The sequence below is a fragment of the Nansenia antarctica genome (genome assembly GCF_963989245.1).
Source record: "Nansenia antarctica genome assembly, chromosome: 9".
In the NCBI taxonomy this organism is placed as follows: Eukaryota; Metazoa; Chordata; class Actinopteri; order Argentiniformes; family Microstomatidae; genus Nansenia; species Nansenia antarctica.
Window position 1 is genome coordinate 28,976,748 of NC_137679.1, and position 16,180 is coordinate 28,992,927.

At 47.5% G+C, this 16,180-nt stretch overlaps 1 protein-coding gene across 1 annotated transcript in view; it reads left to right on the forward strand.

Moving 5' to 3' along the window:
- Positions 1–16,180, forward strand: part of unc13c (unc-13 homolog C (C. elegans)) — a gene marked incomplete at both ends in the record, with an annotated part of 106,575 nt that overhangs the window by 13,894 nt on the left and 76,501 nt on the right. Inside the window, 7 exons of the mRNA XM_080539936.1 lie at positions 1,257–1,328; positions 7,439–7,658; positions 8,301–8,528; positions 10,285–10,426; positions 11,672–11,841; positions 13,510–13,625; positions 14,444–14,607. Of these exons, the coding sequence (XP_080396062.1) occupies positions 1,257–1,328; positions 7,439–7,658; positions 8,301–8,528; positions 10,285–10,426; positions 11,672–11,841; positions 13,510–13,625; positions 14,444–14,607 (1,112 nt within the window). The remainder of the gene's footprint in view (positions 1–1,256; positions 1,329–7,438; positions 7,659–8,300; positions 8,529–10,284; positions 10,427–11,671; positions 11,842–13,509; positions 13,626–14,443; positions 14,608–16,180) is intronic.

Sequence of the window (16,180 nt, forward strand, 5' to 3'; positions counted from 1 at the left end):
ATGCGTGTACGTGTGTCTGTGTGTCTGTGTGTGTCTGTGTATGTGTGTGTTTGTATATGTGTGAGTGTTTGTATATGTGAGTACAGTTTGTAGGTGCGTGGTGTGTGTTTGTGCGTTTACGTGTGTGTGTGTGTGTGTGTGTGTGTGTGTGTATGTTTTATGTATGTTCAAGTCAGTGTTGTACTGCTGGCTTCACCGTACATGTGTGTGTGTGTGTGTGTGTGTGTGTGTGTCTTGTGTTTTGTCTGTTGTTGTCATCAGACTAACGTGCAGAACAGACCTTAGGCAAATACCACCAATGCTTAACAGGATCCAACAGAGACCCAAATATAAATGGCCAACGCATGAGTACAATTCAGTAACGTCTAATGCATGAATGAATAATGAATTACATAAGTATGATTTGTCATAGACGAGGGTCTCTCTGGAGCTCTCTGGCCTAGTCCAGCAGTCCTGCATGGTAGCAGACACGCCTATGCACTCAGTATGGACATGCTGCTAGACTGCTACTCTGTTGTGTGTGTGCATAATAAACCTCCCACACCGACTCTAATATAATCTCTTTTATTTCTTTTCAACCCACTCCGGAAATCACAGGCTTTGGTAAGTTTCCCATCCCTCTCTCTCTCTCTCTCTCTCTCTCTGACTTCTCGTATTGTTTTACGCTGATGAACTGAACTCCCTGGCTGCTGAGACACAGCCTTCATTGGGAAGTGAAGGAAGAGATTAGTTTCTGGCTTATTTGCTTTCTCCTCTCAATCGCCCTCCACAGAACATCCAGAGGGCAGAGGGAGCTCTGCCACAAACTGATTAGACAAATGAACCAATCAACAACACAGAGACAGACTGAGAACGCCTGGCTTCACTCCCCTCTCCCTTTGTTTCTCCAGTGAAGCCATTCAGCCGAGTTGTTATTCCACACAATATATAGGCTACATAGACACTGAACACGATTCTGTTTTACTACATTTTCCATGGCTCACGCTAAAAGTCCAGTTTTGATTAGGACCTTTAAGGTTGAACCAATTAAAAAGCAGGGATCTGATAGTGTTACTGACAGGACCTGGTGTCACAGCACTATCCCCCTGAGTGAAGCCCAGAGCGGAGGGGTGGGCTCCCCTGGGTCCACAGCAATCCTCCATGAGCCTGGATGTGTAATTGGCAATCACTGTGGACTCAATCTGTTGCTCTTCCCCCCCCCCTCCCTCTCTCTCTCTCTCGCCCGACCTCCGTGCTCCCCCCTCTCTCTCTCCCAGACTCTCGCTGCTCGAAAGGCAGGTATCTCGTTCGCTCTGGTGACCAGATCTACTTTGAACAACGAGGACCTGGTAAGTGCCCCGCACAGCGCCTACACAAAAACCACTGTGATCAGAATGTCAGAGTGGGGCCGTGGGGAATAATGGGTGGAGGTCTGGTGACTAATGTGATAGTCTCTGCATACATAGAGACAAGGCCTTGCCAGGGCTGGATGGTGGTGGGTGGTAGGTGGTGGGTGTGTGTTTGTGTGTGTGTGTGTGCCTCTGTGTTGCATGTTTAAGTTTCTGTAGCTAGGTGGTTGCTGAGTGTGTGTGTGTGGGAGGGGGGGGGGGGGGGGGTGGGTGAGTTGAAACACTGACAAGAGTCTTATGGCTGTGTCGAAACTCTGTTTAACACACTGAGCCCACTGGGTACCACCCAGAGATGTAGATATAGAGAGATGATAGATGCCCTGACAAGGGCTTTACACCTGGCAACTGGGTTTCTTCAGAGTGAGATGGATTGCATCAACCAACTTCATACTTTTACCAAGACTTTATGTTTTAACTATTGAGCAACATATGACCTTGTACTGATACCTCCAATTTACCTGTGGTTGTAAAGTATAACTGTGGTCTTGTATATTGTATCTAAATGGACTGCACTTATATAGTGCCTTATTCCAAAGTGCAATGGTCTCTCATTCATCCATTCACACACACATTCACACACCAATGGCAGCAAGCTACCATGCAAGGTGCCGGCCCGCTCATTGGGAGCAATTTGGGGTTCAGTGTCTTGCCCAAGGACACCTCGACACGTGAACCGCTGACCTTGCGATCATTAGACGCTAGCTCTACCTCCTGAGCCACCACCAAGATATAACCGTATCTGTGGTTATAGTATAGAGGTTTTATATTATATTGTAGTGTTATCTGTGGTTTCCTATACAGTTCTTTAAACTGTATCTGGTTTCATATGCTGTAACTGTCTGGCTGCAGAGTACCTTTTTGTGGCTCTCTCCCTCGCCCCCCCCCTCCGCCCCTCCTCTTTCTCTGCTTGATGGATTTGGCTCAGTCAGTACAGTAGAAACAGAAAGGTTGCAGGTTACAAGTAGTTACAAGATGGCCCCTGTGTCTTTATTTAGACAACGATCATGTTGTGTACATTTTCATAATGAACGCTGTGATGGACAGCGAGAATGAGAGAGAGAGAGAGAGAGAGAGAGAGAGAGAGAGAGAGAGAGAGAGAGAGAGAGAGAGAGAGAGAGAGAGAGAGAGAGAGAGAGAGGGTGAGAGAGTTGAATGTCTTAATCGATGTATGGAGAATTTGTCTTCCTTTCCTGCTGACCTCCAGAGCTTTGGGCATTATTTGATTGCAATCCTCCCCCCTCCCCCCTCCTGCTGGATGAATAAAGCCAGTGTGATGTGTGGAGATGCCAACAGCAGCTGTGGAATACAGTTTCCTCGTGAACCAACGTGGAGCAGAGGATGCTGTCTCATCATGTTCTAAATCTTCTGTTTGTAAGCTTTTGAGGATTACTGGATGCAACTGTCCACCAGAACTTCTCCTCATTTTCATTCTGATACCCAAGTCTGCTCTTTCACAGTAAACAAATGCAGATTTAACAATACAAATCACATTGGGCACCACTCAGTTCAGAGACAATAAAACATCTCTACATTAGTCTACATGATTTGTACAGATATATAGATATATAATACACGACATCATCGCCATTACATGTATGTACACTATTCAATGTCTTGCGGCCCATATCTGATCCCTATAGAACCCAATTCACACAGCAATTCACACAGCGAACGGAGACACGGTTCTTACAGAGGGTGCCAGGGCTCGATAGAGAGGGTTGTGGGGACGTCAGGTGATTATGAGGGGATGAGAATGGATTATTGCGCTAATGGGCGGGGAGGAGGGTTTAGCGTAGAGTAGGGTCCGGAGTGCAGGGGTTGCAGATTGTGCGGCATGCAGTCGTAAGTAGGACAAGCAGATGTCAGAGTTGTATCTACTGCATTAAGTCCAGGGGAGTGCATCCCCTCTGAGGACAACTAAGCATACTCAGTAAACAGCCATATGCTCCTGAGGAGAGGAGAGGAGTCGGAGAGGAGAGGAGAGGATGGGGAGGGGAGGGAAGAGGAGAGGAGAGGAGGGGGAGAGGAGAGAAGAGGAGAGGAGGGTAGGGGGAGAGGAGAGGAGAGGAGGAGGGGAGAGGAGGGGGAGATGAGAGGAGATGAAGGAAAGAGGAGAGAAAAGGAGAGGAGAGGAGAGGAGATGAAGGAGTGAGGGGAGAAAAGAAGAGGAGAGGAGAGGAGGAGAGGAGAGGAGAGGGAGAGGAGAGGAGAGGAGAGGAGAGGAGAGGAGAGGAGGAGGAGAGGAGGAGGAGAGAGGAGAGGAGGAGAGAGGAGAGAAAAGTGAGAGGGACAGTGTCACCACGGGCGTCACCACAAGGTCTCTGATGTCACCCAATGACCATGACAATGACCATGACCATGACAATGATGTCACCCTAACACTCAAACACCCAAACACCCTAACACTGCAACACCCTAACACCCTAACATTCCAACACCCTAACACTCCAACACCCTAACACTCCAACACCCTAACACCCTAACACTCCAACACCCTAACACTCCAACACCCTAACACTCCAACACCCTAACACTCCAGCACCCTAACACTCCAACACCCTAACACTCCAACACCCTAACACTCCAACACCCTAACACTCCAGCACCCTAAAGGCCAATGCACACGGCGTGCGATTTTGTCGCACCGCTGAATTCGATTCCATTGCTTTGAATGAGACCATGCACACGGCGTGCGATGCGATTTTGTCGCACGACAACATTCGATTCTCAATTCACATTCATTCATTCATTGGTGTGAATTGAGAATCGAATGTTGTCGTGCGACAAAATCGCACGCCGTGTGCATTGGCCTTAACACTCCAACACCCTAACACTCCAACACCCTAACACTCCTCTAACACTGCAACACCCTAACACTCCAACAGCGTGGGCTGAGTCACGCCCGTCCACCCTGGACAGATGTTATGCCCCCTCTCTCTCTCTCTCTCCTCCTCAGTTTCTCTCTCTCACTCTCTTCTTTTCTTTTCTTCTGGTTGACTCGCTTTGTCTTTCTTTCTCGCTTTCTCTTCTCTCCCCTCTCTCTCTCTCTTTCTCTCTTTTTCTGTCTCCCTATCTTTCCCTCTCTCACTCACTTTGTCTTTTCCTCCCTCCCTCCCCCTCTCTGCTTTTTAGAGCAGAATGAACTGTATGAGTATGCTGACTGCCTGCGTGTCTGTCTACAGTGCTGGCCTTGTGCTTGAGGAGGAGAGGAAGGTTAAAGAGGGTGGGAGGAAATAACAAATTTGTTCGTTAAACTTATTTGTTTTATATGTCTCTTACCAAGTGTTTTATATGTCGCTTATCAAGTGCAATAAATAGATGTAGTAGGAGTAGAAGCAGGAGTCTTTCTTCATGTACTCTAATCAGGGGAGGGGGTGGTAAGGATTAAGACAATTAAATAAAAAAGGATAAGACATTATGCAAGCAGTACTTTCTAATTAATTACTGTCTCCCCATTTCAAAGCTGATCTATCCTTAAAAATGACTTTTTTTTACCAAATCCCCTGAGGACCACCCGACTGACCGTTCTTTTTGACACCCCTGGTGTAGAGGAGACAGGAGGAGTGGTGGAGGGTGGAGAGGGATAGGGATGGAGAGATGGAGAGAGGAAGAGAGGGAGAGAGAGAGGAGGAGAGGGAGGATGGGAAGTAAGGAGGGGGAGGATGCGGAGGCAGGAGAGGGATAGAGAGAAGAGACTTAGAGAGATGCAGCTAGGAGAAGAAAGAGGGGGAAAGAGAGCGACAGAGAGAAGGAAATTGAGGACAGATTTAGATGGGGAGCGGACGGACAGAGGAGGAGATGAGGGAGGATGGAGAGAGGAGAGGGAGAGGGAGGGTAGAGAGGGATTGAGAGGAGATGGACAGTGAAGAGGATAGCAGCTTAACGTGGAGGGTGGATGGAGAGGGATGGAGAGAAAGAGGAGAGGGAGGATGAGAGCTGCATGAGATGTGGTTTTCTGTCACGCCATGCTCATGCGGAGGCTGCAGCCACGGATCCATAGAGCCAGTGTCTGTCGCCTCGGTTACCCTGTCGTGTTGGCGGAGCACGCGTAGGATGTCTTTGTCCCCCTCTCCGTTGACTCAACGTCATGGAATGTTGTTCCACACACACCTTACACACCTCTCTCTCTCTCTCTCTTCCTGGCTGCCTACCTCCCTGGAACACATCAAGCCAGTCTGCTACATTAAAGCTAAATCCCCTCAGCCATGCTAGGCTAATAACACACTAAACTGAGACCGGACACAGTCTTCCAGGGGCACCGCAGCTGGCAAAGTGTCATTCCTGAAGATTGGGGATTTGATCCACCTGATCCTCATCCAAGTGGGTATTAGAGAGGATGAGGAGGGTGGAGAGGGGAGGGAGGAGGAGGGGGGGTTAGTGCTGCTTTCACCCACGGCTGGTCTACTGTCCTCTGGGGCGTGTGGTGAGTGGTGGTGGAGGTATTATGAGGCTCAGCAGCAGTAAGTCTGGTAGAGGGGAGGGGGGGGGGGGGGGTGGGGGGGGGGGGGTCGGTGGCAGTGGCAGTGGCGCGGGGCAAGGCGGGGGCTGGAGTCAGAGGATAACTCACTGACATCTGCTTCCTCTCATCCTTGTCCAGATTAAAAGGGAAGTCATCTTCTCTCTCTCTCTCTCTGGACATCTCATTAGAGTCCTGAGGGGGAGCCCAGGGCCCTGAGGGCAGCTTTGGAGACCTTACAGCCCCGCACAGTGTTACACACACACACACAGTCAAACACACACACACACACATACACAGACACATAGACACAGACACACACACCCTCAACTGGAATAACAGTGCTCAATCAATGTCCCAGATGACAAAGTCCCAGCAGATGACAGCGTGAGACCAGATGACATGAGTGTGTGTGTGTGTGTGTGTGTGTGTGTGTGTGTGTGTATGTGTGTGTGTGTGTGTGTGTGTGTGTGTGTGTGTGTATGTGTGTGTGTGTGTGTGTGTGTGTGTGTGTGTGTGTGTGTGTGTGTGTGTGTGTGTGTGTGCGGGCGTGCGAGCAATAGTTTTAAAAGAGTCCAGCAGCAGCAGTGTTCAGCAGGTGTAATAAAGTGTCAGCACACTCGAGAAAGAGGAGATGGAGTGAAGGAGGAGGAAGAGGGGGGAGGGAATCTCAATAGAGAGACAATCCTCTCTATAGTACAGGCTGTATTTCACCTCCCTACGTCTCTCTCTCTCTCTCTCTCTCTCTCTCTCTCTCTCTCTCTCTCTCTCTCTCTCTCTCTCTCTCTTTACTGCACCCATTGATCCCCCCCCAGTCAAGAATTGGCACATCTGACCAGTAATCTAGCTCTCTTAGACCACAGGGCTAAAAGCATTCAGTAGAGCATTCAGTTTGGAGAGGCCTCCTTTACTGTAAAGCCATCCACTTTTTGGAACGACTACTTCAGTCAAGCATTTAGCTTGAAAAGGCTTCTATGACAATGAAGCATTGAGTTGTAGAGGCCTCTGCTACAATGAATGAAGCGTTGCATTTCGGAAGGCTTCACACAGACAGTACATTACTCATTGGGAACAAAGGAGTGTATTAGATTAGATTTCAGTGTGGAGGCTCTCTTGCTTGGTCTGACCTCTGCATTGATTAATAGTGTATACTGTATTATAATGGTATACACAGTCAACACACTGTGCTAATAGACACACCAAAAGCAACTGGCATTTGCTCAAACAAGATACTTCCAGACAGCCGACGGAACCTTTTACTTGGCAGGATGGTGGATGGATACAGCATATTGCCTTCTCTTTGCTCTTTCAGCAGATACAGTATCCCAATTTATTTAAACCATTTCAATAGCTATTAGATTACTTCTATTGAAATCGTTGAAATGAAATGGGATACTGTTTTGATGGGTGACATTTCCCTTATTCTGCATGTGCGTCAGTCATTGATTGTGTGTGTGTGTGTGTGTGTGTGTGTATGTGCTTGGGTTTAAGTATTCTTGCTCCTCTTCTGGGGACACTGCAGTCTAACATACAGTACCTTTCTTTCTCTTTCTTTCTTTCTCTCTCCTCGCTTCTCGCTCCACCTCTCTTTCAGAAACTGCACGTTTTCAGGAAGACCCTCCAGGCGTTGATCTATCCCATCTCGTCTACGACTCCTCATAACTTTGAGGTGTGGACGGCCACGGCCCCCACCTACTGTCATGAGTGTGAGGGGCTGCTGTGGGGCATCGCCCGGCAGGGCATGCGCTGCTCAGAGTGTGGAGTCAAATGTCACGAGAAGTGCCAGGACCTGCTCAACGCAGACTGTCTACAGAGTAAGGAACACGCACGCACACACACACACACACACACACTCACTCTCTTTCTCTAACACACACACACACACACACACACACACACACGGGCTAAGATGATCTATCAGCAAGAAAATACTGGGGCAAGTCGGCACAGAATCATGTGGGTGTTCCAGTCCAGGCAGTGATGGTTTGTTGTGCTAGCTGTGTTGTGCTAACTGTGTTGTGCTCAGACCGCCCGCCCGTGCAGAATCAGAGAATCTGCCGATTAAGCATAGGATCACTCTGCAGCTTTACCAATCAGGTTTGTTGTGGAGTGTCAGTTGATTGGTTGTTGAGAGCTGTATGACATGCAAGCGTCAGGGGTGTTGGAAAGTTCACTCTTTAGATTCATATGATGATTAGTTTTTAATCTGATTTCAAAATAGGTTTGTGACCTCCCTCCTCCAGATGACAGGCTGGTAACTTAATTAGAGAGCCACACCCTGGAAACTGTAGCCCCATGACACACACACACACACACACACACACACACACACATGGACATACACATGCATTCACACGCACTCTGGAAACAGCAGCCCTGTGACACACACACACACACACACACACACGCACCCCATAATAGTGGTGCCGTAAGCTCCTCCTGTTCTCTTGTTCTAGGGGCGGTGGAGAAGAGCTCTAAGCACGGAGCAGAGGACAAGACCCAGAACATCATCATGGCCATGAAGGAGAGGATGAAGATCAGAGAGAAGAACCGTCCTGAGGTCTTTGAGGTCATCCAGGAGATGTTCTCCGTCACTAAGGAGGACTTCTCTGGACACCTTAAGACCGCCAAGCAGGCCGTGCTGGACGGGACCTCCAAGTGGTCCGCTAAGATCACCATCACAGGTTAGCAGCCTTATACAGTGCATGACCTACAATGGCTTCTAGAACACCAGCAATCAATAGCAGGCAGGGGTGGTCTACTCTGGGTGTGGAGACATTACAGGATGTGCATGCTTTTGTTCCTGCCCTGCACGACCACATCGAATCGACGTCTAGGCCTGTGTTTGTTTGTTTACGATGTACGTTTATTACCTTTAGTTAACCAGGGTATTGAGAACACGTTCCCTTTTCACAACAACACTGGATCGTCCCCACCAGAGGTTGAATGAGGTTAGGGGGTTAAGTTAGCGTTGGCCACCCGCGATGTGATGCAAGCAGTCTGCAGTCTGCTCCCATGGAGTGCGGCCCTCTGGTTTGGGCATGTCTGCCCCCTGAAGCTACACTACCCCCCCCCCCCCCCCCCCCTAGTCCCGCTCCCTGGCTCTCCCCTTTGGTCGCTATGGCAACCGCGCCAGGCCCCCGACACCAGCGCTCTTGACTTATTGCCCAGGTTGCATTTCTGCCAGTGTCAATACACGAGAGAGAGCGAGAGAGGGGGTAGGGGGGGACAGAGAGAAAGAGGGGGAGAAAAACACCATCCTGCTTTCATCTATCTTTCAGGGCCTTATCGAATTGCCCATTTTAGAATGTTTTTATTGAGTCGTTATTTATTTATTATTCATTTGATTACCGCCGAGGCCGGCATTGATTATGTCGCACTTTGGCAGGTGGCTTGCCGAGAGATATTCCAAGAGATAGTCCGTTTCAGCAAACGGCCAAACATTCTATGTTGGCCGGTTGAGAGATATTCCTTATCAGCTAGTTTGAGATATTTCTTATCAGCTAGCGCTCAGATTTTCCATACCGCCAAACCATGAGATATTCCGTATCAGGGATTATGGATGTTGGCAGGTAAAATTGCAATGAATAAATAAACCCCATTCTTCAATCATTCAGATAAGCCTCTCTCTAATAGACACCAGCCTGCCAGTGACAATGTACACCACTCTCCACTCCTCTCTCACCAATCTCTACTCTCTTTCCATCCCCCTCTTCATCATATCTCCCCCCTCCATCCTTGCCTACCCCTTTATACTGCTTTATTACCCCTCTACCCCCTCCATCCCTCTCTAACCCCCCTCCATCCATCTCTTCCCCTGTATACTGCTATCTTACCCTACTACCCCCCTCCATCCCTAAATAATCCCTCCCGATAATTATCTTACCCCTCTATACCCCCTTCCCTCCATCCCACTTTAACCTCTCCCCATCCCTCTCTTACCTCTTTACACTCCCCATCCCCTCCCTATCCATCTTTTACCCCTCTATTCCCCACCCTCCCCTGCCACATGATCTGCACTCCTTACCCCTCCATTGCGTATTTCTCGCGGCTGCCAGTCTGGGCAAACAAAGGCCATAGCTCCTGGTTGGTCAAAGCTTTCTCTGCATTGCTCACCAATCCTTGTCAGCTGGGGGATATATGTACTCTGAATTATTTACAATGTCACATATACATATTTAATGCCTAGTGTCCTTTTCCCTTTCATTGCGCAGTGAATGTGTGTGTGTGTGTGTGTGTGTGTGTATGTGTGTGTTCGTGAGCATCCATTGTCTAGCAGTGTTTCCCCTTCAATGATAAACACAAAGACACTTATAGGTTTTATTACAGACATTACACATGCAGATCCATCCTGCTGCACTGAAAGCTCAATGTGGTTTAAGGGCCTGTTGTTAATACCGCCCCCCTCCCCCACCACCTCTCTCCTTCTCCCCTTCCCAGTCATGTGTGCTCAGGGGCTGCAGGCTAAGGATAAGACAGGCTCCAGCGACCCCTACGTCACGGTGCAGATTGGGAAGACCAAACGCAGGACCAAGACCATCTTTGGGAACCTCAACCCCGTCTGGGACGAGAAGTTCTTCTTGTGAGTACTGTTAGATCCTTTACAAACAGAACATCAACACGCACGCACACACGCACATTCCATTTGGGTTGAAGGGGGTCTATTTGTGCAGAGGTAATGGTGTGTGTGGCAATCATTTTTATTTAACTATAATGAGTGAACTTTTTGGGCCTTACTTTCCTGCACCTCAACAGAAACAGCTGTTTCTGTGTGTGTGTGTGTGTGTGTGTGTGTGTGTGTGTGTGTGTGTGTGTGTGTGTGTGTGTGTGTGTGTGTGTGATCCAGCAGCATTAGTGGAGCTATTATGTTGTTAATCTGCATGTGTCATTAGGGACTGGCTGGGAGATCAAAGTGATGTCATGTTGATTCAGTCAGCAGGGAGGGAGAGCGATAATGGCATCTCTAGAATACATCCAGGACATTCTGTATTTCACCCACTACAATATAATACACCCAAACCAGAACATTAAAAATGGGATTCTCTGATATGCCCAGAACATTCTAATAAGATGCATATGCGAGCGTGTTTGCATGTGTGTGTGTTTGCATGTGTGTGTGTATGTGTGTGATGTCGTGTTGTGAGACTGCAGTCTAGCTGCCATGAAACAGCTACCCCCTAATACGGGGGAATCGAGTAATGGAGTGATACATCACTTTGCCCCCTGCTGAAGGCTCCTAGACATCAGCAGCTGTCAGCACTTTGTTGGGGATTAGGGGGAAGTAATACTGCGGAAAACATTAGTCTCAGACACACACATATTGTATCTATTGTTATAGTGTGGTTAAATGTGTGTGTTTTAATAATATTTCCCCTGCCGCAATTTTTTTTAAATTGTCATGAGCATTTGGAAAGTATTATATAAATCGGTCATGTCCTGTGCCAGTTACATAAAATATAAAATGTTCCCAAAATACAAATACAGTGATGTGTCAAGATATATCAATGTCATATTTGGGCTTTTAGCTGGAAGGATGAACCGTGTCAGAATGTTTAACAGCAACTGAATCCTGCAACCATTCCTTTAAGTGGAGTGGGACCCACAGTGACGTAGGGGAGATAGATAGGAGGAGAGAGTTGTATGGAGGGGAGAAATAGAGTAGAGAGAGAGCGAGAGAGAGATGGGGGGAGAGGGAATACTAACCAAAGGTCATTTTAGACATGAAGGGTCACTGAGGGGAATCTCACGCACGGACGCACAGACGCACGGACTCACGGACGCACGGACGCACTTTATTTTTTCTTCATTCTATTCTCTCTAATTTTAGTGAGTGCCACAACGCCACGGACAGGATCAAGGTGCGCGTGTGGGACGAGGATGATGACATCAAGTCCAGGGTGAAGCAGCACTTCAAACGAGAGTCTGATGACTTCCTGGGCCAGACCATCATTGAGGTCCGCATGCTGAGTGGAGAGATGGACGTGTGGTACAACCTGGGTATGTCCAGACCCTCCTCAGTGTCTCTTCACGTCTCAACAGTCTCACAGTGTCTCACAATCTCTCACTGTGTCTTTCTGGGCCCGTTTCACTGACAAGGCTTCAGCTTAGTCATGGACTGAATCCCACTTTCAATGTAAAATATACATTGAAGATGATTTTTATTCTAGGATTAGGCTTAAGACTTGTCTGTGAAACCAGCCCTATGTCATTACCAGCGGAGACTGGTGGAGGTAGAAATTGGAGGACGGGCCCATTATAATATAAAGGAATACATTTTCTAACCATGGCAATCATGTGCATATCCACAAAACATAGATATGTAGTACATAAAGGGTCAGTGCTCGACCACAACACCGGATTTTAGAAACTGCCTCGTCTGGACCAAAACAATGCTCTTCAATGAGATCATGCAACATCATGCGATCTCATTCCTTGATCACTACAGATATATGGCCATCACGGCCATTAAGCACTTATTCTAAAGCTCAAATCAAAATACTGTACCTTTAAACACTCGTTCCTGTACTCCAGTTACTCTTTCATGATTGAAAAGCTCAAGTTCATGTATTTCCATGTTGTTGACTATCCACCAGCCCGGTCTATTATGGAGCATGCTCTCCAGCTGAAGCGTTGTGATGACTATCCCTTTGTTTTCCCTGAGGTTAAAAGGAAGCTGCATTTACTGGAATCCTGACCTCCTCTCCACTAGTGTACTTCAGTGGGGTTTTAAATGTTTGCTATGAATGTTTAAACAGTCCTTTGATGTTTTTAGGTCGCCACCTCTCCACCGTTCGGTCTCTGCTCATCAGGAAACCAGAGTTCCTCTTGAAATAGAGCTGTGTTTGTTGTTAAGTGGTGAGATGGGGCGATTCAGCTTAATTGCATTGTCACAGTTTTGTGTTTTCCCACCTCTTGAATAACAAAAGAGGGGGCTATGGGAACAGTCATCAGTGTGTAGTCGGTGAATCACCTAGTAGCTCAATGAAGGTTGACTCTAGCACTGCGCTTGACAGACTAGGGGTACTGTAGCCTCGGTAGCTGACTGGATGACTGTAAAATCACAGTCAGAATAACGACCAGGGCGAGCAGCTGTTGAGGTCTGTGCCCTAGTGTAACTGACAGCTGGACAGACCTGTGTGTGTGTGTGTGTGTGTGTGTGTGTGTGTGTGTGTGTGTGTGTGTGTGTGTGTGTGTGTACACTGTGTGCTGATGGGTTTTGACTTTGCTGCAGGCGAACCAGCCTGGCCTAGGTTTGTCCATTCTACACTGAACAATCCGATCTATTATTCAGGAGAGAGATGGTGAGAGAGAGAGAGAGAGAGAGAGAGAGAGAGAGAGAGAGAGAGAGAGAGAGAGAGAGAGAGAGAGAGAGAGAGAGATAGAGTGAGTGAGTGAGTGAAACTAAGAGGGAGTGAGAGTGAAAGTGAGAAAGAGAGAGAGGAAAGACAATAGAGAGACATACAGCATATACTGTATCGGCAGTGTCTGTCTGTTGTGTGGATAAAATATGTTCAATGCACTTGCTAGCTGGTTCCAGACTAGAGGACTAGTCTGGCTGTGTTGATGATCAGAGGACTGACTAGTCTGATTGTGTTGGAGATCAGAAGACTGACTAGTCTGGTTGTGTTGATGATAAGAAGACTGACTAGTCTGGTTGTGTTGCAGATAAGAGGACTGATAAGTCGATGGTGTCGGGCGCCATCAGGCTAAAGATCAGCGTGGAGATGAAGGGGGAGGAGAAAGTGGCTCCACCCCACGGCCAATACACCTGCCTGCACGAGGTAAGACACGCCCACAAACACCACCTACATGTAGGCCTGTTTTTAATACATTAGCCCAATTACCCAGCAACAGGACAATGGATGTTTGGAATCTGAATCTGAGTGTGCACCCGTAACTGTGAGGCTAGAGGGGGGGGCATTAGGATAATGGTGCCATCATTTAGAGCAGAGGAGACGAGAGTAGTACATTATCAGTCCCCCAAGGAGAAATTCATTTCCAGCAGCAGATCCACGCTGTACAAAGGACCAATTTTAAAATCAGACAGCAAATATAAAAAATAATAAACAAACAATCAACACTTGACGAAACAAGCCCATCAACTACTAAGTGCATAGCCACAAAACGCGCAGTACCATGTCATAAAACACTATTCCAATAGAACATTATTTTACCCCAAATAGTAATTCCTTTTCAGCAGGAGATATACAAAGGAGCACGCGTAAAAACTGACAGCAGATATAAAAACACAGTAAACAAACAATCAATGCAGAACCATCAAAAGTGCAGTGGCATCATAAAACCATATAATATTCACACCTAGGAAACAGGGATTAAGCACACAACGTAACTGCAGTGAATTATTAAAGTGCCTCATCGCTGCAGGAAAATAAAATACCTCTTTAATCTCCCCTGTCATTTGTGATGACTGTTTAGTTGGTATATAGCTCAGAGATTAACTGTGTCTTGGCCAAAACAAACTTGCCTGTAACAACCTCAAGCTTAATTCTTAATCTTTTGAGTTTTGTTGTTCTGTAGAAAATTTTCCTATGGTTCGGATCTAAAAGGTTCTCCCTCTGTTCTCCCTCCTTCTCTCTAGAACCTGTTCCACTACCTGACGGAGGTAAAGAATAACGGGGCAGTGAAGATCCCGGAGGTGAAAGGGGAGGAGGCGTGGAAGGTGTACTTTGACGACGTCTCCCAGGAGATTGTGGATGAGTTTGCCATGAGATACGGAGTGGAGTCCATCTATCAGGCCATGACGTTAGTACCCACCCTAAACTGGGCCTTCTGCTTCCACTATTCATCACTGTAACTGTCCACAGAGAAGGAGAAGAGAAGAGGAGAGGAGAGGAGAAGACGGGACAAGAGGAGGAGGAGAGAGGAGGAAAGGAGAGGAGAGGAGGAGAGGACAGGAGAGGAGAGTAAGAGAGGAGGAGAGGAGTGGACAGGAGAGGAGAGGAGGAGAGGAAGAGAGAGCAAGAGAGGAGAGGAGGAGGAGGAGGAGAGGAGAGAAGGTGAGGAGAAAGAGAGGAGAGGAGAGGAGAGGATAGGAGAACAGAGGAGAAGTAAACATGTCTTCTCAGCAGGCTCAGAGAGCTCTAGAGGCTCTTCACTCTGTGGAGACTTGACTGATTGTGCTGCTCCTGAAAAACCTCCTGACCTTCTCCTGACACATTGATCCTGGAAACACACACACACACACACACACACACACATGCACGCACGCATACACGCACACAAACAGGCACACACACTCACATACACGAACACACACACAGGTACACACATCGGTGCACACCATTACCATAGTGATACACATCGTTACACACTGACACACACAGACACACAGGTGTAGAATCATCATCATCAGACACTAAATTCACCAACAGTCTATATAAACAGACCCCTTGTGTCTTGCTGTGTGAAAAAGTGTCTCTGTGTATATGAAGATATATCATTGCGGTGTGTAAGTGAACCCTATATGGGTGAAGCTATGTTTTGTAGACGTGGAACACTGCAGTACCTAGATACAAATGAGTAGCTGTGTATGAAAGATTATCGCCACCTGTGAGGTCATTTGGGGACAGCCAGGCGGAGAGCTAAGTAGCTTTAGTACAGCCTGCTCAGGTGTGCTTAATGCTCTAGGCTCGCACCTCATTTAAAAGTGGCCTTTTTTTCCCAAAGCAACGCTTATTATGCTTCAACAGGAATTTATGAAAGACCCAGCCACTCCATCACACTCGCCTTGGTTCCCTAACACCAACACATGATGGCAATATAAATCACACAACAGCTAAAATGATAAAGTCTCCCTTTCTCCCTCACTCCCTGCCTCTCTCTCTCTCTCTCTCTCTCTCTCTCTCTCTCTCTCTCTCTCTCTCTGTGTATATCCTGTCTCTTGCATGTGCCCTCTTTCGCTCTCTTTTCTCTTCTTTGTCTTTCTTTCTTTTTTGTGTGTGTGCGTGTGTGTGTGTGTGTGTCTATACGTGTCTATGTCTATGTCTATATGCATGCAGTCACACCATTCATCTGATACTACATCTACATCTACAGCTACAACATCTACCATATACGGTAGATACGGTATATAGTATCAGATGCAGGGTGTGACTGGGAGAGGAAATGTCTTCCTGTTGAAAACTAGCCTGAGAGAGAGACGGCAGCCTGCTTTAAAAGCACCATGGGAATTGAGCGGAAGCCATCATCCCTCTCCTCGCTTGCCTCCCCCAAGTGCTCCTGGGTAATTTGGAGGCTGAAAGCAGAGTAATTAATTAGGCCTCCTGATGAGAGGAAGGGAGAGAGGGAGGGAGAGAGAGAGTGAAAGAGAGAGAGA